The 22,823-nt window shown below is 44.5% G+C and overlaps 1 protein-coding gene across 1 annotated transcript in view; it reads left to right on the forward strand.

Moving 5' to 3' along the window:
* LOC117367454 overlaps positions 1-22,823 on the forward strand; it is a 232,252-nt gene that overhangs the window by 66,720 nt on the left and 142,709 nt on the right. Inside the window, exon 6 of the mRNA XM_033959999.1 lies at positions 17,607-17,731. Within this exon, the coding sequence (XP_033815890.1) occupies positions 17,607-17,731 (125 nt within the window). The remainder of the gene's footprint in view (positions 1-17,606; positions 17,732-22,823) is intronic.

Raw genomic sequence — 22,823 nt, forward strand, 5'->3', positions numbered from 1 at the left:
TTGTGGATATCCAAAAGTTTGGAAAGAAAGAGGAGGTGCTACTGTTGGGAAATTTCAATCTGCCGGATATGGACTGGAAAGTTCCATCTGCGGTATCAGAAAGAAGTAGGGAGATTGTGGATGCCTTTCAAGAGGCTCTGCTCAGACAAAAGTTGACAGAACCCACAAGGGAAAAAGCGATATTGGATCAAGTCCTCACAAATGAGGAGAGTGTCTCTAATGTTCGAGTGGGAAGTAGCGATCATTAAATGGTTTGGTTTGATATAACAGCTAAAGTGAAGAGCGGACGCACAAAACTTAAAGTTCTAGATTTCAAACATACAGACTTTAATAAAATGGGAGAGTACCTGAAGAAAGAACTGTTAGGATGGGAGGACATAAGAGAAGTGGAAACAGTAGTCTAAGCTGAAAGGAGCAATAAAAATGGCTATGGACCTTTACATGAAGAAAATAAATAAAAACAAGAGAAAAAGGAAACCAATATGGTTCTTCAAACTAGTGGCGGAGAAAATAATGGCAAAAGAGTTGACATTCCTAAAATATAAAAACCCACAAGAAGAGGACTACTGAGTGAAGTTGAAAGAAGCCAACAGAGAGATACGTCTGGAGAAAGTGCAGGCAGAAGAGCAAATGGCTACAAATGTAAAAAAAAAAGGGAGACATTTTTTTCAGATATATTAGTGAAAGGAGGAGGATGAAAAAGGGAATTGCGAAACTAAACCAATATGTGGAGAGTGATTAGGAAAAAGCAAACGTGCTAAACAAATACTTCTGTTCTGTGTTCAAGGAAGAAATTCCTGGAGAAGGACTGAGATTGTCTGGCAAAGTAACACAAGAAAATGGAGTAGATTCTGTGCCATTCATGGAGGAAAGTGTTTATGAACAACTTGAAAAACTGAAGGTGGACAAAGTGATGGGACCGGACGGGATCCATCCCAAGATACTGAAAAAGCTCACAGAGGTTCTGGTGGGTCCTATTAAAGACTTGTTCAACAAACCTCTGGAAACGAGAAGATTAGAGAAGAGCAGAAGTGGTCCCTATACACAAGAGAAAATATGGTCCCTTTACACAAAAGTGGTCACAAAGATGAAGCGGGAAACTACAGGCCGGTAAGCCTCACTTCAGTTGTTGGAAAAATAATGGAAGTGTTGCTGAAAGAAAGTATAGTAAACTTCCTATAATCTAATGGGATATAGGTTCCAAGGCAACATGGCTTTACTAAAGGTAAATCGTGCCAAATGAACCTGATTGAATTTTTTGATTGGATGACCAGAGAACTGGATCACGGACATATACTAGATGTAATTTACTTAGAATTCAGTAAAGCCTTTGACACGGTTCCTCATAGGAGGCTCATGAACAAACTTGATGGCCTGAAGTTAGGATCCAAAGTGGTGAACTGGATTAGAAATTAGTTGTCAGACGCCAGAGGGTGGTGGTTAATGGAAGTCACTCGGTGGAAGAAAGGTGAGTAGTGGAGTCCCTTGGGGTTCGGTGCTTGGGCCAATCCTGTTCAACATGTTTGTGAGTGACATTGCTGAAGGGTTAGAAGGAAAGATTTGCCTTTTTGCGGGTGGTACCAAAATCTGAGAGTAGACACCGAGGAGGGAGTGGAAAACATGAAAAAGGGTTTGCAAAAGTTAGAGAAATTGTCTAATATCTGGCAACTAATTCAATGCAAAGAAATGCAGAGTAATGCATTTAGGGATTAGTAATCAAAAGGAGTCATATGTGCTGGGAAGTGAGAGGCTGATATGCAAGGATGGGGAGAGGGACCTAAGGGTGATTGTGTCCAAAGATCTTAAGGCAAAGAAACAGTGTGACAAGGCAATGGCTGTTGACAGAAGGATGCTGGGCTTTATAAAGAGGCGTAACCAGTAGAAGAAAGAAGGTATTGATGCCCCTCTGCAGGTCATTGGTGAGGCCCCACTTGGAATATTGTGTTTAGTTTTGGAGACTGTATCTGGCAAAGGACATAAGAAGACTTGAAACGGTCCAGAGGAGGGCAACAAAAATTGTAGAAGGTTTGTGCCAAAAGACGTATGAGGAGAGACTGGAAGCACTGAATATGTACACCCTAGAGGAAAGGAGGGACAGGAGAGATATGATTCAGACGTTCAAATAGTTAAAAGGTATTAACATAAAACAAAATCTTTTCCAGAGAAAAAAAAATGGTAAAACCAGAGGACATAATTTGAGGTTGAGGGGTGGTAGACTCAAGAGCAATGTAAGGAAATTATTTTTTACCGAGAGGGTGGTGGATGTCTGGAATATGCTCCCGAGGGAGGTGGTGGGGAGGAAAATGACAGAGTTCAAAAAAGCATGGGATGAACACAGAGGATCTCGAATCAGAAAAAATGAAGGCCAGTTCTGGGCAGACTTGCACAGTCTATGTCCGTATATGGCTGTTTGGTTGAGGATGGGCTGGGGAGGGCTTTGATGGCTGGGATATCTCTGGCTGGAGTGAACTTTGATGGAGACTTCAGTAGATGGAACCTAAGAATAGTACTGGGCAGAGCTATAGGTTCTGGCTCAGCAATAGCTAAGAAGAAGTAAGATTTAAATTAAGTCAGTAATTTAAAGAGTGGGTAGGGTTGGGCAGACTGAATAGACCATTCGGGTCTTTATCTGCCATCATCTACTATGTTACTATGTTTTGTTCTGAGCAATGAGGGACTGATTCTACAAACAACATCCCGATTGTAGATGGCAGTAGACATCCTACCACCGTCTCACCAGCCAATCAGGTCACACGTTTCTTAATTAATTTGGCATAGGATGTATCTAGGCATGCCTACCAACACCCAAAAGCTCAAGGACTGCATGGGCATGGTTTCCACCGGAAGTGGCCTTGAGCAACTATAAGTGTCCCTATGCATTTCCGTAGGTGTGGGACAGACACCTTAAATCAGGGGTGTCCAATGTCTGTCCTCGAGGGCCGCATTCCAGTCGGGTTTTCAGGATTTCCCCAGTGAATATGCATGAGATCTATTAGCATACAATGAAAGCAGTGCATGCAAATAGACCTCATGTATATTCATTGGGGAAATCCTGAAAACCCGACTGGACTGCGGCCCTCGAGGACCGACATTGGACACCCCTGCCTTAAATGTAAGTCTGTAACTCCTTTTTACAGGGCTTGTTGCGGACCCCTGTGCCAGTATCCGTGCAGTCTATGCTGTTTGCCCATTTTTCATTCTTGTACATGTACATAAGAACATAAGAAGTTGCCTCCACTGGGTCAGACCAGAGGTCCATCTCGCCCAGCGGTCCGCACCCGCGGCGGCCCATCAGGTCCACGACCTGTGAAGTGGTTTCTGAACACCTCTACAACCTACCTCAAGTTCTATCTGTACCCCTCTATCCCCTTATCCTCCAGGAACCTATCCAAACCCTCCTTGAACCCTTGTACAGAGTTCTGGCCTATCACATCCTCTGAAAGTGCGTTCCATGTGTCCACCACCCTCTGGGTAAAAAAGAACTTCCTAGCATTTGTTCTAAACCTGTCCCCTTTCAATTTCTTCGAGTGACCCCTAGTGTTTGTGGCTCCCCACAGTTTGAAGAATCTGTCCTTATTTACTTTCTCTATGCCCTTTAGGATTTTGAAGGTTTCTATCATGTCCCCTCTAAGTCTCCTCTTCTCCAGGGAGAACAGACCCAGCATTTTTAACCTGTCAGCGTATGAAAAATTTTCCATACCTTTTATCAGTTTAGTCGCCCTCCTCTGCACTCCCTCGAGTACCGCCATGTCCTTCTTGTGGTACGGCGCCCAGTACTGCACACAGTACTCCAGGTGCGGGCGCACCATTGCGCGATATAGCGGCATGATGACTTCTTTCGTCCTGGTTGTGATACCCTTTTTGATGATGCCCAGCATTCTGTTTGCTTTCTTTGAGGCTGTCGCACACTGCGCCGATGGTTTCAGTGATGTGTCTACCATCACCCCCAGGTCCCTTTCAAGGTTACTCACCCCTAGTAGTGTTCCCCCCATTTTGTAGCTGAACATCGGGTTCTTTTTCCCTACATGCATGACCTTGCATTTCTGTACGTTAAAACTCATTTGCCACTTGTTTGCCCAGTCTTCCAGCCTCGTTAGGTCCTTTTGCAGGTCTTCACAGTCTTCCGTGTTTCTAACCCTGCTGCAGAGTTTGGTGTCATCAGCAAATTTGATAACCTCACATTTTGTCCCCGTCTCCAGATCGTTTATAAATATATTGAACAGTAGAGGTCCCAGCACCGACCCCTGCGGAACTCCGCTCGTGACCCATTGCCAGTCTGAGTATTGGCCTTTTATTCCAACCCTCTGTTTCCTGCCTGCCAACCAGTGTTTGATCCATCGGTAGATATCCCCTTGCACCCCGTGATTCCACAGCTTTTTATGTAGCCGTTCGTGAGGTACTTTGTCGAAGGCTTTTTGGAAGTCAAGGTAAATGATGTCTATGGATTCCCCCTTATCCATCTGGCTGTTTATTCCCTCAAAGAAGTGCAGCAAGTTCGTGAGGCACGACCTTCCCTTGCAGAAGCCATGCTGGCTCGCCTTCAGTTGTCCATTGTTTTCTATGTGTTCGCAGATTGCATCCTTTACCATTGCTTCCATCATCTTTCCCGGAACCGAGGTCAAGCTCACAGGCCTGTAGTTTCCTGGGTCACCCCTTGATCCCTTCTTGAAGATGGGCGTGACATTTGCTATTTTCCAGTCTTCTGGGATCTCCCCAGTTTTTAGGGAGAGGTTACATATTTGTTGAAGTGTCTCTGCTATTTCGTTTCTCAGTTCTTTTAGTACCCTTGGGTGGATGCCGTCCGGGCCTGGTGATTTGTCGCTCTTTAGTCTGTCTATTTGTCTGAGGACATCCTCTTTACTTACCTCTAGTTGAATCAGTCTTTCGTCGTGTTCTCCGTTTATAAACACCTCGGGTTCTGGGATATTGGATGTGTCCTCTCTGGTGAAGACTGACGAGAAGAAATTGTTTAACCTGTCAGCTATCTCTTTTTCTTCCTTTATCGCTCCTTTCCTGTCTCCATCATCCAGTGGTCCCACTTCCTCTCTGGCTGATTGTTTCCCTTTCACATACCTGAAGAAGGGTTTGAAGTTTCTTGCTTCTCCTGCCAGTCTTTCCTCATATTCTCTCTTTGCTTTCTTGACCTCTTGATGGCATTTTTTCTGGTGTCTTTTGTGTTCTTCCTGGTTTTCCTTTGTTGGTTCCTTTTTCCATTTCTTGAAGGATGATTTCTTGTCGCTTATCGCCTTTTTAACAGCAGTTGTTATCCATGCTGGGTTTCTAGTTCGAATTTTTTTGCACCCTTTCCTAAACCTTGGGACGTACAGGTCTTGTGCCTCGAGCACTGTGCCTTTAAGCGGTGTCCAGTCTTCCTTTACGGTCTTCACCTTCCCTGAGCTGTTTCTGAGCTTTTTCCCTACCATTTTCCTCATGTCCTTGTAGTTTCCTTTTCTGAAGTTAAGTGCTGTCGTTGTGGTTCTTTTCACCTTTGGTGTTCCCATGTTTAATTTGTACTGGATCATGTTATGATCGCTGTTCCCTAATGGTGCTAGTACCACCACTTCCTTTGCGGGTCCCTCTAGCCCGTTGAGGATTAGGTCTAGAGTGGCCTCCCCTCGCGTTGGTTCCGTGACTAGCTGCTCCATGAAACAGTCCCTTATCACCTCTAGGAATTTAGTTTCTCTCGTGCAATTTGAGTGTCCAATGTCCCAGTCTATTCCCGGATAGTTGAATTCTCCCATAACCACCACCCTTCCACTTTTGCACTCCTGCCTCAGTTCGGCCTCCAGGTCCAGGTTGTTAGCTTCTGGCTGTCCTGGTGGGCGATAGTACAGTCCCAATTTGATGTCAGCTCCTTCCCCTCCTGTCAGTTTAACCCATAGTGACTCCAAACTGTCTGCCCTTGTTGTTTCTGTTCTGGATGAAGGAATGGAGTCCTTTATATACAGGGCTATTCCTCCCCCCTTCTTGTGTGCCCTGTCCCTCCTGTAGAGTTTGTACCCTTGCAGGGCCACGTCCCATTTGTTGTCCTCTGACCACCATGTCTCTGTGATTCCTATTATGTCTAGGTCCTTGTTTCTGGCTATAACTTCTAGCTCCCCCATTTTAGTCCTTAGGCTCCTAGCATTTGTGTATAGGCAATTTAAGTCCCAGTTAGTTACCTTTTCTTTAGGATCTACTCTTGATTTGTTGCTCCTGCTGGTCTCCTCACGGGCTGCCTGTGGTGTGTCTAACCCGTCCTCTGCCCGCTTCTTAGTTCTTTGATAGCCCTTTGGTTTCGTCTGTTTCCTCCTTGTCGTGCTTATTTGCTCTAATTTCCTCTCAGGTCCCTGTACTGCATCTTTGGGTTTATGTCCAAAAAGTGTCCATTTTATCTCTGGTCCGCAAACGCCATTTCCTGTTTCAGTATCCTTGCTTGATACTGTGGCCCGGTGTGTCGAGATCAGATCGACTATCGGCTTTCCCCTTGTTGTCAGTTTAAAGTCATGTCTATGCAGGTCTGGATGTTACGTGCCAGCATCCTCGTCCCAGCCGTGCTCAAATTATTTCTTAGTAAATGTTTTATTTTGGGGAAGAAATGTATCTTGTGTTGTTGGCTGTCTTCTGAACCACCTTCATTCTGGTATTGGAGGAATCGCCTCCATGAACTTATGGGTTGGGAAGCCCGTTTGGCACGTTCTTCCCGACGCCGGAGCAGAGACTTTGTTCACACTTGGACTCCATATTTGAACATTTTGCCTCCTGAGAGTCGTAGCCGGGTCTTGAATAGACTCCATCTCTGAAACTGTGCTTCTAGATGTCTCTGCTGTTCCCTGCTTACGAGTGTTTCTGTCTCTGTGGGGGGATGGGGAGGGGTGGGTGGGGGGTAGGGTTTTCTTTGTTGGGGGTGGGGGTCAGGTAGGTCCGGGGAGGACATAAGAGTCCAGTCCTCCGCGGGTGTTTGCTGAAAATGCATACCATGGTTATTATTGTAGTTGTACTTACTGTTGCTTAATAAAATAGATTTAAACATAAATGTAAGTCTGTAAAATGCTGGCCTACATTTAAGTCATCTGTTAGAAAAAAAGACGCAGTTCTTTAAAGAATGCTGATGCATGATTGACATGTGATCAGCGGCTGCTTCTTTGTTCCATATTTTTCCGACAGAATGAAAAAAGTGGAAAATTACTGAATTAAATGTGTAACCTTGATGGAGACAGCCCCAACTTTGTTGGTTGAGTTGAGAAAGTTGTGTAAAGTTGAGAAAGTTGTAAAGTTGAGAAAGTAGTGTAACTATTGGTGCTAATTGGCATTAATTTAAATGTACATGTACTTCTTTAGGCACTGTGATCCATGTGTAAATTTTATGTACAGATCAGAAAAGGGGACATGGCCAAGGAAGAGATAAGGGCGGATCAGGGGCATTCCTGGAATTTGTGTGTTGTGTTACAGAAAAAAGGAGATCCATACATAATTTAGGAGTAATATTTTACACTGGCTTTTAGTTGGTTTATACCTTTGCGCCTAAAATTGGGCACAGATCCTGGCCCCAAACACTATTTTCTAAATGGTGCCCAACTCGGAGCACATTTTATAGAACAGTGATTAGTGCTATTTTTTTATCAGCACCCAAATTTTGATGCTATTTATAGAATTTAGTCCTTTATAGGTAATGTTTAGAAATCTACAAATAGAGAAGTTTTATGCCTTCCCATACTACGTATGACTGTATAACTAATAAATATCAGCTCAAATAGTATAAGTCTAGTTCTAGACCAGAATTGTGTTCTAGAAACAAGTCTATATATCAGAACTCCTCACAATATTCTGGTTTTTATATCTTTTGGCCTCAGCCCCACCACTACACCACTAATATAAATTTATAGCGTGAAGAATTATATGGACCTTCATCATTGGCCATAAATTCATTTATTCATTGTTTCTTAACTTGGATATCAATAAATAGCCCTTCATAAATTAAATTCTTAATGTATTAAGTGACTGAAAGTCTTAAAGTTTTAATCTTTAATACATTAAGAATTTAATTTATGAAGGGCTGTTTATTGATATCCAAGTTAAGAAACAATGAATAAACTGATTTGTATAAACTGATTTCAAATATGTGTGATATGAGTACAAACCAAGTGTACTTTGAAAAGTATAATGCAAGTAATATCGAGGAACCTGATATTCAGCCAGCGACAATCAGCATTTTGCTGACTGCCACTGGATTTGTTCCCAGATATTCAATGCATACGCAGCCAGGTAAAACCTAGTCAGTTAACTGTGATATTCAGCACTTAACTGGCTAAGATGAACTGCATGTACAGTCGACTCCACCTAAGTGCACGTCAGTTAAGTGCATGCTTCGGTTATCTGCAGCCTACCACAATGGTCCCGTTTTTTTTTTACATTAAAGTCAATGGATGTAAACGCCAGATAATTGCAATTCTGATAAGCACGCAATCCACTTATGCACACTGATGTTATAGGTCCCACTTCTATTCGTTCACATTATGTTCACTCTGGTTAATAACAATCACGTTCTCACGTGGATGAGCCACGTGTTTTGGATCAGCAGTTTAGGCCTGCCAAGGTGTTCAAACTTTTGGAATTGCACCATGGCATCACATGGAGAAAAATCTTTGTCTTTGGCTGAATGTGTCCAACACGCTGGTCATAAGTCATTGTCTTTGGCTGAATATGTCGATGTCTTAAAGAGACTTGACCAACAGTAGAGTCAGGTCTCTATTGCAAAACTTTACAGCATTAATCCTAGCCAGATTTCTTGGATTCACAAAAATAAACCCAGCCATATTGAAAGACTGGCAAAACAACAGCATTCCTACCAGGAAACAGAAAAAAATTGGGAAGGCTGGAGACGTTGAACAGGCATTGCTGCGATGGTTTGCTGAAGCTAGAAGTCGTCAACTGCCAATCAGTGGGCCTCTGCTGATGGAGAAAGCAGCACAGCTATCCGAAGAACTGGGCATAGAAGACTTCAAAGCAACAAATGGATGGCTAGAGAGGTGGAAAGTTCGTAACGGCATAAAATTTAAGAAGCAGCATGGCAAAAAACAAGAGGCAAATTAATTTGGTGCAGAAAGATGGGTCATGGAAGTGTTGCCATCAGTCATTGGTGGATATGAACCATGCAACATTTTCAATACCGATGAGACGGGCCTGCACTGGCGTGCCATCCCTGATGGAAATTTGGATTTCAAACGCAGCGAAACTGTTGGTTTCAAGGTGCCAAAGGAACGATTGACATTGTTGCTCAGTTGCAATATGGACAGTAGTGAAAAGTTCAAGCCACTGGTGATTGGGAAGAATCAAAATCCTCAGTGCTTCAAAAACATTAAACACCTGCCTGTTGAATATGAAAGCAACAAAAACGCATGGATGACGGTGACACTGTGGATTGAATGGTTGCAGAAGCTTAACAATCTGATGAGAAGGTATAGGAGGCACATTGTAATGCTGTGTGATAACTGTGTAGCACACAGCAATGATGTAAGACTAACTAACATCAAACTCGTGTTTCTGCCACCAAACACATCTTTGATCCAACCTATGGACCAGAGGATAATTGCCAACTTCAAACGTCATTACAGGTCGCTTGTCTTAAGATATGTGATGGCAGTGATTGATGCAAGCACGGAATCCAGCCCACGAACTGCTGAGCTCGTGAGAAAAATGACAGTGCTCAACTCTCTTCAGATGTGTGGAGTCGAGCCTCATCATCAATGATTTCAAATTGCTATTGACGGGTAAGCTTCGTTCACGCATCTGATGAGACAAATGAAACTGACATTTGGTCCATTGAACCCCCAGTTGGACTCTCGCCACAACAGTTTGAGCAGTATGTCACCGTTTACAATGATGTGCCCACATCATCTGACAGCACTAACTCTGATATCTGTACAGTCATAAAGGACACTGCAGACAACCAAGAGTCTGATGAGGACGGAGATACTGCTGCAGTCATCATGACTAATGAACCACCTGCAGAGATTGTTTCTTTCTTGGACGTGCTGAAGTCCCTACACACGTTGCGTTGTTATCTGGAGATAACTGGATGTCATGACTATGGCCAGTCTTACAGCATCAGTAGTCAGATACACTGCCTGAATCATGCAATCTGCGTGCAAAAAAAAATGACTGATTATTTCAGTAAAATATTGGTTTAAAAAAGGTTTACAATATATTGCATTAGACGGAACAGTGCTGTTTCTAAAACTGAACCATGTTAAATTGTGTATTTTTTGCTGAATAAAAGTTTTATTTCTTTTGACTACAGTGTACTGTGATTTTTCATGATTAAAAAGTGGTACTCTGTTTAAGCACATGTCGCGGTCTGGTCCAGAGGGCTTGCACTTAAGTGGAGTTGATTGTAGTCCTATTTATACAATTATCCTAGCAGGTTAAGTGCTGTTTATCCCAGGACAAGCAGGCAGCATATTCTCACGTGCATGATGTCATCCACAGAACCCATCCAGCACGGTCTGTCCTAAGTGATCTGTCACTTTAAGAAATAAAAGACTCTCCATACCACGCATGCGCAGGTGCCTTCCTGCTTGCTGCCAACTCGCAGGACCATCAGTTCTTTGTTTTCTGAAAAGAGAAACTATCTTTTGTTTTTCTCTTCACGTGCCTTTTGGCGTTTATAGTATGCGTTTTTAACATATGCCTATTATTCACATTTATTTTCTATATGTATTATCTGCATATGTTTTCTGTCTTCCATATTAAATTTACTTTCCATTTGTTTCATTTACCAGTATAACTGTAAGGAGTACTTTTAAACCTTGGCCTACTAGCCTTATTTTCCTCTCTGAGGAACCTCGTGTCAGTGGCTTTTCTTTTGGGGGTTGTTCTCCTCCCAATAATTTTTAGACTGTCAGGTCAGTTTTGAAGAAGTGTCAAGGATGGCCAACTCCGGCTCCTCTGTGCAGCCCTACTCCAGGTCCATCAACTTCAATGTCAAGCTTTACCTCAGTTACTTCACTGCTGCCACTGCCGCCACAATCAGGGGAACCATGTAACATAGCTAAGAGGCAGAAGCACTGTACCACCTCCAATGCTGCTGCAACACAAGCAACTCCTCCAGCGAAGAAGCAATAACCAGATGCCTCTGCACAGGAGTATTCTGTGCCGACTACCACACAGGTACCAGTTCCAGTAATTTATGCTGCCTATTACACAAGTGCTATCTTCACAGCAGCCGGTGCATATTGTGTCACCTACAGCACAACGCTATCTCTACAGCAGCAAGTGCATTCTGTGTCGCCAACCGCACAGGCACTCCACTTCCAGCAACAGGCTCCATATGTTCCAACTACTAAACATATGTACTACTACACATAAACTACTAAACATATGTACCAACTACTAAACTTCAAGATCGTCTGAATATGCTGCTGTGGAATGAGTTAGCCAGACTGCTGCAATCACATGCTGTTCTAAATGCTGTCAACACGCCCCTAGCTTCAACTGGGTCTGAGCAAGTTATGCAAGATACCGCTGACCGCTGCTCTTAGATTCCTGCATGTGCGTTATGTATGCCTATTGAAGGCATTGATAACAAGCGCCATATCATCATTGGGGTGGCGGACCGTACCTTCTGATTCTTGATGTTCCTCCTGATAGCCTACAGGGCATCCATGTTGAGGCTCTCCCTGAGGTCACAGCTCTACTCCTAGACATCATAGCGTGACCAGACGTCATGCCAGACACTCTACTCATCGCTCCCACCACTTTTCTAGGTCTATGGGACATTATGAGGACTATGATTCTGACTTGTCTCTTCCTGTTTCTTGCAGGTCTGACTACAATGATGAATTCTCTGATGGCAGTGTTTCAGATTCAGCTTCACTGCCTGACCAGACTATACCACCTGCCAACCTGTCCTTTATCAAGTTTATTAGGCAAATAGGGCAGGATCTTCCAGTTAGGATGGAGTCTGAAACAGAATTCACTACAGAATTCAGAGAGGCACTCAACTACAAGGAGTTTCCCCAAACATTGCCTGAAGGTTCCTCTACACAACCTTATGAAAGAGGTTTTGCTTAAAAACTGGGAATCCCCCTTCATAAAACAGTAGCTCTGAAGAGGTTGAATTTATTTATTTGATTTTTTTGTCCAACCTCCCAAAGGGGTTCAGAATGGATTACAAATCAGGTACTCAAAAATTTTCCCTATTTGTCCCAGTGGGCTCACAGTCTTATCTAATGTACCTGGGGGGCAGTGGAGGATTAAGTGACTTGCCCAGGGTCAGTGCAAGGGTTTGAACCCACAACCTCAGGGTGCTGAGGCTTTAGTTCTAACCACTACATCACACTCTCCTACTGTACAAACTTCAGTCTGCCCCTGAGTTTGACAAACTATAGCTTCCATATCAGTCATTAGTAGTGAAATCCTTCTTAAAGAAAGTGCACAGCTCTAGAACATACACTAGTGCTCCCATACCCTGCAACTAAACTTATCTAGCTTACTACCTTCTCTGCTAGTGGGAGCACTAGTGTATGTTCTAGAGCTGTGCACTTTCTTTAAGAAGGATTTCACTACTAATGACTGGTATGGAAGCTATAGCTAGATAAGTTTAGTTGCAGGGTATTCCAGGGGTCCATGCTCAAGATCCAAATCCTGAATTACATCTTCTATATGTCTTTCTATATGAAATCTCTTATCTAGAGGATGTCCACTTATGACAAGAACATATCCTCTCCACATCTCTCAACTTATCAGCATCTCAGGCATGACCTCCTGGAAACCAGGAAATACATAGCTCATTCTACATATGATGCCTTTAATGTAGTCTCTCACACCTCAGTGGTGTTCATCACTAAGCACAGACAAGCTTGGCTCAGAATCTCAGATCTAGATGACTGTGTTCAAGATTGTCTTTCCAACATATACCCTGGATGGGTGATGACTTGTTTGGTGACCATATAGAGGAGGCCACTCAAAAGATAAAACAACATATTGACTATATGACCACTCTTTCCACCTTGAAAGCATAGCAGTCTTAGCAACCTAGGTACTTTTTAAATTCCTACAGGCATTCTTCATACTATTCCAGAAATAAATACCATCAGCCTCCTGCATCTATGTGAGCATCTACTCAAAGGCACCTAAGGCAACAGAAAACTTCTGCACCTATTCAACCTAAGCAGCAGCAATCTTTTTGACTCCCTCCTAGATAACTTAGCCAGTATTTCTCAGCCCATGCATCAGACTCCCCCAATAAGAGGCAGGCTTATCCATTGCCAACAATGCTGGACCCTCATAACATCAAATCAATGGGTCCTCCAAGTGGTGAGCCAGGGATATGCCCTTCATTTACAGAAGAGACCACCAAACCACCCTCCAAGAGGATCTCATTTCAATTCCCTTCAGAGAGCCCTCCACCAAGAAATCTCAGTCCTTCTCCAGCTCAACACAATAGAAAAAGTTCTACTGCAGAAGAAGGGCAAGGGGTTTTATTCGAGGTATTTCCTTGTCCAAAAGACATCCGGAGATATTCATCCAATCCTAGACCTCAGAGCACTAAACAAGTACCTGGTAAAGGAGAAGTTTTGGATATGCTCTTTCTGAGAACTCTGTTACCTCTTTTAGAAAACAACAAATGGTTATGCTCTCTAGATCTCAAAGAAGCATATACAGAAAATATCTTCGCTTTCATCTGGTAACATGCCAATTCTGGTACAAAGTCCTTCCATTTGGGCTGGAGAAGGGGGAGCTGCGACCTGTTGGAAGGATACGCGCCGGGCGGACTGTCCGGCGGGAGTTCCCAGAAGTTGAGGGAATAACCCTCGGACACGACCCGGAGGACCCAAGCGTCGGAGGTGATGAGGGTCCAAGAGTGATGAAATGCCTGCAAACGACCCCCGATGGGCAGCGGGGTCGATGACAGTGCGGAGGGGGTCCGCCCCCACCCGCTCAAGGCGTCAAAAAGACGGGGGGGGCTTATATGCCCCTTGCGCCTGAGGTTTCTGCTGCGGCGCCCTGGACTGCTGAGGGGGTCTCCTAGGTGGGGGCCTGGAGAAAGCCGGCATGGTCTTCTGTGGATAGCGCCTAGGTGGAGCTCAGTAGGGCTTAGGTGCAGACGACTTCACCTTGGGGCGCACCAGGGAGGCGAAAGAGCGTTCGTGCTCCGAGAGACGTTTGGTGGCCGCCTCCAGAGAGTCATCAAAAAGCTCCGAGCCCACATAGGGCAAATTAGCCAGGCGCTCCTGCAGGTTTGGATCCATATCTACGATCCTAAGCCACGCCAGGCGGCGCATCGCGACCGCAAACGCTGAGACCCTGGAGGTCAGTTCAAAGGCATCGTAGGTCACGTGGAACAGATACAGATGAAGCTGGGAAAGAGATTCCATCAGTTTCCCAAAGTCGTTCCGATGGGATTCCGGCAAGACCCCGTGGTAGCGTGGCATGGACTTCACCATGTGACGAAGGTACGAGGTGAATGTAAAAGCATAATTCAGAACCTGATTCGCCATCATGGAGTTCTGATATAAGCGCCGTCCAAATTTATCCAGGGTGCGCCCATCACGCCCAGGCGGAACCGCGGCAGACACTCTAGAAGGCTGGGTCTTCTTGAGGGATGACTCCACCAACAAGGACTGGTGGGACAACTGAACCCTTTCAAAGCCTTTACTAGGCACCGTGCGGTATTTGGATTCCATTTTAGAGGGGACAGCCATCATCGCATAGGGGGAATCCAAATTCCGCAAAAAAGCCTGCTGCAGAATCTTGTTCAATGGAAGGCGAGGAGACTCCCGAGGAGGAGAAGGCAAATCTTGCTCCGCCAAAAATTCCTTGGAGTACTGCGACCCCGCTAAAAGGTCCAGATCCAAGGCCTTCCCCATGTCCTGCACAAACCTCGAAAGCGAGGAGGGACGCAGACCAGACCGGTCTTCCCCGAGGGAAGGGGAGCGAGAGCCCCGGGCCGCTGAAAACGAAGGGGACGCCTCGCGAGAATAGCGGGGCTCACGACCAGTTCCAACATCAGACCCCCAAGAAACAGCGCCGAGGGAATGCGCCGGGGTCGGAGACCTCCAAGGCCCCGAGGTGCCCCTCGGGGAAGACCTCGGAGTGCGGGGCACAGAGACCTTCCGACGCCTCGGAGAGGAATCTCTGGAGCCCCGGGGCGAACCCCTTCGAGCAGGGGAGCGGAACAGCCTCGGATTAGAAAGGCTGAGCTCCGAAACCTGGAGCGCCTCGAGGTCCCGGGCCGGCGAGGAGCGACCAAGCCGCCGAGGTGACCCTCGAGGACGTTTCGACCTCTTGGAACGGCGCTTTGCCCGAGGCCGGCCCGAGGGCGAGGACCCGTGCGAGGCTCCGGACGAGGAGTCCGAGGAAGAAATCCGGCGAACACGGCGCACCTTGTCCTGTGGTCGAACACTGCGCTCAGGCTGGTCCGGGGCCGAGGCCGGTGCCAATGCCGGTGCCGAGGACGGGGCCGAGGATGGCTGCAAATGGGCCAGGGCCGAGGACAGCTCCGAGGAAATAAGCGCCCGGAGCATGTCCTGGAACACCGGAACTGCCATCATAGACGGCATGTCCGACGACGCCGGGTACTCCGCAGAGGGCGACCTCGGCAACGAGTATTCCCGAGGAGTACCCGACTTCGACGCCCGGGGCGGGGCCGAGGTTGACCCACCCGCCCCCGTCGAGGAACCCGAAGAAGGCTTCTTCGCCGACCCTGGACCTGAGAAAGGAAGCGGGGACTTACCCGGAACCGACTTCGAGGCCGAGGATGAGGGCTTCGAGGAAGAAGACATCCGAGGTGAGGTCGAGGGTGCCGAGGCCGAGGTCAAGGCCGGGGCCGAAGCCGAGGCCGACTCCACAATGAAAAGCTCGCGGGCTCCACAATGAAAAGCTCCGCCATGTGAGCACGCCGGCAGCGGAGTGCCCTGGGTTGGAAGGTCGCACACCTGGGGCAGGAATCCGTAGGGTGGTCAGCACCCAAGCACAGGAGGCACCACCGGTGGGGATCGATGATCAACAGCAGCCGATCACACTGGGTGCACTTTTTGAAACCCGACAGAGGCCGGGACATGAAAAAACAAAAGGCCGCGAACGATCGAGGTCCCGCGGCTGCGGCAACCGGGAGCCCCCGGCGCCGAACGAAAACTTTTTTTTTTTTTTTTTGACGAATTGAAAATCGTAGATGGAAAGAAAATAAGAAAACGCACAGCGACTTCGCAAAAATAACAAAGCCGCGGTGACAGAAGGCATATCACACGGAGAGAAAACACGACAGGGCTTCTGGCTCCGCAGAAGAAACAGAACTGAGGACCACGAGGTGGGGATGCGCCCTCTAGTGGAGGGAGAAGGCATGCACATGCGTGGTGCAGCATAGCAAGCTTGAAACTTCAATCAAGTTTGCTTGAAAAGCTGTCCGCGTCGGGGCTCCGTGGATGATGTCACCCACATGTGAGAATATGCTGCCTGCTTGTCCTGGGATAATAATAATAATAATAACAACTTTATTTTTATATACCACAATACCACAAACAGTTCAATGCGGTTTATAGAGGAAGAGACTATATACCATAAGACTTTCAAAATTACATTAGCATGTTATGATTAATCAAATTTATCTGGAAGTGTTTTAGAAATTCATCAAGTAGATGATTTTGACTTAGGTGCTAACCTGAAGTCTTCAACAGCACTTAACCAAATAGTTCCTGGTTAGCTCTGGACAAGCTGTTTAAATGGCCAGTAGCCATTACTGGTCACTTAAATCAATTTGAATATCAACCCCAGGATTTCAAGTAATTATTATGAATGCTATTCTACATTTCATTGTTTTAGCATTCGTTTATTTTACTCAGAAAGCAACAAATGCATTAAATTTCATATTGTTATAGATAAGTTTAAGCACAATTAGGTCTGGTGTATGGTTATTAGGCTTCCTAAACAAATCTTCAATCTTGCACCCCCCCTCCCCTCCCCCTCTAGTTATAATCTACCTACCAGTGGCAGCTCTAGCATAAGCAACAATGCCTTCACAGGTGAATTCAACCTGGAGATCTTATGATTAGATTGGAAACTCTTCTGAGCAGGGGCCATGTCTTGAATGTTTTAATGTACAGCAATGCGTATATTTAGCAGCGCTATAGAAATTATAAGTAGTAGTAGTAGTAGTATTTATGGATCATCCTTTAAAACTTACTGTGCCACAGAAAACTTACATGCTTTCAAGTGTCTTTCCTCCTGCAGCTAAGTATGGCATTAAGCTATTATAATAATGTTTGCTTACTGCCACGGCCCTTTTGCTACCCTCAAAATATTGACAAAGTATTATATTTTCATGTGTGCATGTTTTGCTGATGTGCCCAGGTTTCAGGCACACGTACATAGCTTAAAGGGAACAGTGCTGTACATACCTTGAACAATTTTGAAGAATTTCCTATGAAGCTCTTGATTAGAAAAAAGTCCAGTCAGACACACGAGACAAATAAATACCCCATCTTTGTGACAGATGAGTCTCTTTCTTCAGAGAATACTTGTTAATGTATAATGAACTTATCTTTCTTTAAAGCATCAATCCATGTAATAGTTGAATTACTGGATTGTTTTATTGACACTAATCTTTAATGTTTTCTCTTTTTTGCAAGTTTTGTGCACGATGACATGGCAAACGGGGGACAAAAGGACTGTGTGCAGATCCACTCCCTGAATGGCACTCTAAATGATGCTAACTGTGGAGACAGAAAATTGTTCATTTGCAAAAACAGGGAAAGTAAGTCTTGGCCAGAGTCTTCTATGGCATTATCATAGCTCAGATCATAGTTTCATGTTTATTTAAAATTTCTTATACCGCCTAATCAAACTTTCTAGGCGGTGTACAAAAATGTTAAAATTATCTACTAACTAAAATACAGTTTAAAAACACACAACACTAGGGCAAATACTAGCTTTTAAGGACTAATAAGCTAACAAAAAATTAACAAACAGACAAAAAGGAAAGGAGGGCTGGAACTACAATATGTAAAGAAAATATGTAAAGGAGAAGAACAATAGGAATGGGAACAGGTATTAAGACTCCTTCTAAATGCTAGATTGTCCTTAAAAGGACAGTTAGGGATCAAAAACGTCGAGAAAGAGAAATGTCTTTAATTTTGACTTAAAGTCTGTTAATGTATGTTTTTTGCATAAGTAGTTTGGAATACTGTTCCAAAGAGAAGGGGCGCTAACAGAAAATAATTGTGGACCTTAATGTATTTATATGTTTCAATGATGGGATAACAAGAAGGTTTTGAGCTGTAGATCACAGAGTCCTTGTAAGGTTGTAAGGGATAATTAGGTTATTAATGAATTCAGGCTGATTATTTTCTCTGGTTTTAAATGTTAATAAAATAATTTTATAGGTGATTCTATATTGAATAGGCAACCAGTGAGCTGTATGTATAAACGGGGTGGCATGATCATATTTTTTTGCATTAAATAAAATTTTTACTGCAGTATTTTGTACTAGTTGGAGTCTTCTTATTTCTTTTTTTGTTGCGCCTTTAAAGAGGGCGTTACAATAATCGATACATGAGATCACAAGAGTGAATCAAAATGTTAAGAGAAGCAGGTTCTAATAGTTTATAGATTTTATCATACGCAATCGATAAAAGCAACGTTGGACTACTGTGCTGATATGTAGATGGCATGTTAGTTTACTATCAAACATGATTCCTAGTAACTTTAATGAAGATACCACTTTCATAGATTGAGTTTTGAACTTAAGGGGAGTTTGAAAGGTGAGTCCATCTTTGATCATAGCCAGCAGTGGTAAAGCTATCAAATTGGCAAGTAGCAGCCACTCTCGGATTTATGTAAACAGGGAAACAAAGGATCTTAGCTGTCAGTTTAGACAGAAGACAATATTAGTGACAAGAAATTTGTGATTTATTATAACAAGTGCTGAGGCAGTATATAGAATATACTGACAAAAATGAATTTGAAACCACTGGCTGTATCTCCTGATATTCAATGCTGGGTTATGTCAAGGATGCAGCATTCAATATCCATTTACAGTGTTCTCCCCAGAAATATTTTCTAGCCGGGTGGCACGAAAAAATAGCCAGTTGGGGCGGGACGGGGAAATATGTTGGTGCAAATTTGATGCTATGCAAATTAACCCTCCCTGCTTACACTGAAGGAGTAGGAGTGGGGAAGAGGGTTGGCCCACAACCTGGAACGCTATGAAAGTTACCCCTCCCTGCTCACGGTGAAGAAGTAGGGTAGGGGTGTCCAACCTTTTGGCTTCCCTGGGCCACATTGGACAAAAAAATTTTCTGGGGCCGCACAAACACCAACACTAACACTAGCTGATGAGCAAAAAAAAGGCTGAGCAGGTCCCAAATTTGCAATCACTAATATAGAAGATGTACGTATCTAATAATAAACCTTCATTAAAGGGACACTGTGGAGAAGAACCCAAAAAAGCAGTAATTCTTACCCTGACTGAGTGATCCTCCACGTACACTGCTGACAGTGGGAGCAGCCACAGGCTTCCGCATCCCCACTCTGATGAGCAGGGATGCGTGTTCCTGGTTCTCCCATTCACTTCTATTACAGCTATGGCGAGCCTCTTCAGAGGTGAGCCTCATCAGAGTGGGGATGCTGAATCAGCTGTCAGCAGCGCACTTGGAGGATCGTTTAATCAGGGTAAATATTACTGCTTTTTGGACCTCCTCCCTGCCCCCTCCCCTGGGTTTTCATGTATGCATGAAAGCAGGGGCAGCTTGAGGATATTGCCTTTGGCAGCAAAGCTTGGAGATTTTGAGTTGCCAGACTGGAGGAAGATGTCTTCAGTTGGCAGGGCTTGGGAATCTCTACTAGCTCAAGTATTTATAAATTGCACTCAGGCAGGGAGAAACTTTGGTGCCCCTCCACTAATTTGGGGCTCCAGTCCCTCTTCCAAATCAGCTGTATATGACTACGCCACTGAATACAAAAATAATTGTGATGCACATATCCCATAGCTAACATATTCCAGTTAATAAATTCATAATAAAACAATTTTTTCTACCTTATTGTCTGGATGTTTTATTTTTCCATCATCTTGGTCCCAGTTTCTCTTTCTGCTTTTTGTCGATCTTCTACTAATTCTCTTTCCAATGTTTGCTGTCCAGTTTTTCTCCTCTCAAAACTGTTCCATTCTTTCCTTATGCCTGTCTCCAATGTATTGATTTTTCCCTTTCAGCCTTCTTAACTTTTTCTCTTTTTTGCCTCTGTCCACTCAAATCTTGCCTTCTTTCTTACCCTTCTTCTTTATAAATGTTCAGCTACCTCTCAATTCTCCATCTTCTCTCAGTCCCTAGCTCTCCCATTTCCCATCTCACTCCTTTCCCAGCCTATTTCCTTCTATCTACTCCCCATTACCACATTTCTACCACTGTACTCACTCCTCTCTCACTCATCTTGTCATCTCCCTTTTGACCTCATCCATATGGCTCACCACTTTCAGAATCCCCCTCCCTCTCTCCACTGGTCAGGTTGTAACTCCCTGTCCCTTTCTTTCCATCTCCTGCCTAGCATCTTCTTATCCCAGCTATCTTCCCTCCTGCCCTCCCATGGGTCCATCTCTCTTCCTCTATCTCCATGGTCCAACATTTTGCTCCCTCTCTTTTCTGTTTTCTTCTTCCCTCCCCCTTTGATGCTGAACAATGAAATGGAGGGGGGAAAAAGAGAGATGCTGCATCTCTGCCTTCCATCCACATACCTAACATTTCTCCCTCCTTCCCATCCCAAGATCCAACTTCTCTCCCTTTCTCTTCCCAATCGACCCTATCCCATCTCTCCCCCTGCCTGCCTGCCTCCCTTCCCCAGGTCAACCATTTCTTCCTTTCTCTTCCCAACAGTTCTCCCTTCAAATATCTCTTTCCCTCTTCCTCCACACCAATGCTATAAATTCTGTGCAGGGTATCAGGATTATGCAGGTACAATGAACTAGACCATTTCTAGAATGCTTTTGAAGAGTTATCAAATGTATCTACAATTGATCTGGATCTCTAGAGCAGTGTTCCTCAACCTTTTGACACCTATGGACCGGTGGAAATAAAATAATTATTTGGGCACCGGCACCAGTCCACGGACCGGCAGTTGAAGAACACTTGGATAAGTCATGCCCATCTCCACTCAATCTCTGCCCCAAACCCCGCCCCCATATTAGTACTAATTGTAACACCATTTGCTCCATTCATTTTTCATATAAACACACAATATAATTGTATTAACAGCACATAATGCTTAACCACAAAATTAAAATACACAAAGCACACCATATGCTTTTTAACATTCATTCCCACCATAAAACAGATATCCCCATGCAAATGCAGGACCAAAAATTAAAAGTACCTAATATTTACAAACCCTAAGATGCAAGGCTCTGCAAGCAGTACAACCTCAGAGGAAAAGAAACAAATGCATTTCTTCCTGAACAGACAAATCAATCACTAAATTAAAAAAAATAAAAGCATTTCCCCTACCGTTGTTGTCTCTCTCCCTCCATGTGCCTTGCCTTCTGGCCTGCTCCCCGGTGTTATCTTTGGGCCGGTCCACTTTGCAATCAATGCAGCATTTTCGGGCCAGCTCCCTGAGTGCTGCATTGCACAAAGCTGTGGGCAGCAGCTCCTTGCATGCATCTGGAAGCCTTCCCTCTGACGTTGCGATGTCAGAGAGAAGGCTTCCGGTTCAAGCACAGGCCGCGTGGAGGAGCCTTTTCCCATGGCTTTGTGCACTGCAGCATTAAGGAAACTGGCCCGAAGACGCCGCGTTGATCGCACCATGGACTGGCGGCTGAAGAACGCTGTCTTGGGCCCGATGGACATGCTAGCCTTGTGAACCGGCAGAAAATGTCTGCAGACTGGCACCGGTCCACGGACTGGCGGTTGAAGAACACTGCTCTAGAGCACCTGGTTTTGGGCATTTCCACCAGCTGTGTGCAGTGAACTTTTATCCCTCTACATGAGGAACTATCCTCTGGGAATAATTTTTAATCTTCTTCCTTTTGGATAGAGTGATTGTCATTCAAACAGTCATAGCTGCCAATGCAAAATTAGAAATAAATTTAAAGAAATAGATCAAGTTATTTTGGTCTGTTCCCATTTTGTACTGTATATGAAGGTTTCAATCCCTTATACAAAGTTCTGAGTTTATTCAAGACCACGTATATGAAATTCCCCAAAATACTCACCAATTTCACCAATTAATAATTCAGAAACTCCAGTCAGAGTCTCAGGACTCCTACAGCCACTTTGGTTCTTGGGACACATTTTTTTTGCAAGCCGCGCACCAATCCTCTTCCCTGTCTCTACTCCAGGGGTGTCCAACCCGCGGTCCGACAAGGAGTTTTGTGCGGCCCAGCTTCTCTCTCCCTCCGGCGGTAGTTTTCTGGCCGGCTCACTTCTGCAGTCGGCTGAGGGTGGCGTCGGCTCCTTGTGCGCGATTCATGGCTGATTCGGTAGCCTTCTCTCTGACGTCGTGACAATACCCCTACCTACTTCTAACTAATACAACATTCAGAATGCTAAGAAACATAGCTAGAGTGTGGATAAAACTAGATTTACTGGTAATACTACTAGGTCAACTAACAGATAATGTTTGATGAACTTGCTGCACTTCTTTGAGGGGGTAAACAGATAATAATAATAATAGTTTATTTTTATATACCCCCATACCCGGGAGTTCTAGCTGGTTCACATCAATCAATTATTATACATACAATACAAATATATATTTAAAATTGAAATCATCTAAAATTTTGGCAAAGTTAAAAGCTTACAGTGGGAAGATACAAACAATTTAAAATGAGATAAAAGTTATAAGTATGAATAAGATAC

Source organism: Geotrypetes seraphini, chromosome 10, assembly GCF_902459505.1.
Source record: "Geotrypetes seraphini chromosome 10, aGeoSer1.1, whole genome shotgun sequence".
Classification (NCBI taxonomy): domain Eukaryota; kingdom Metazoa; phylum Chordata; class Amphibia; order Gymnophiona; family Dermophiidae; genus Geotrypetes; species Geotrypetes seraphini.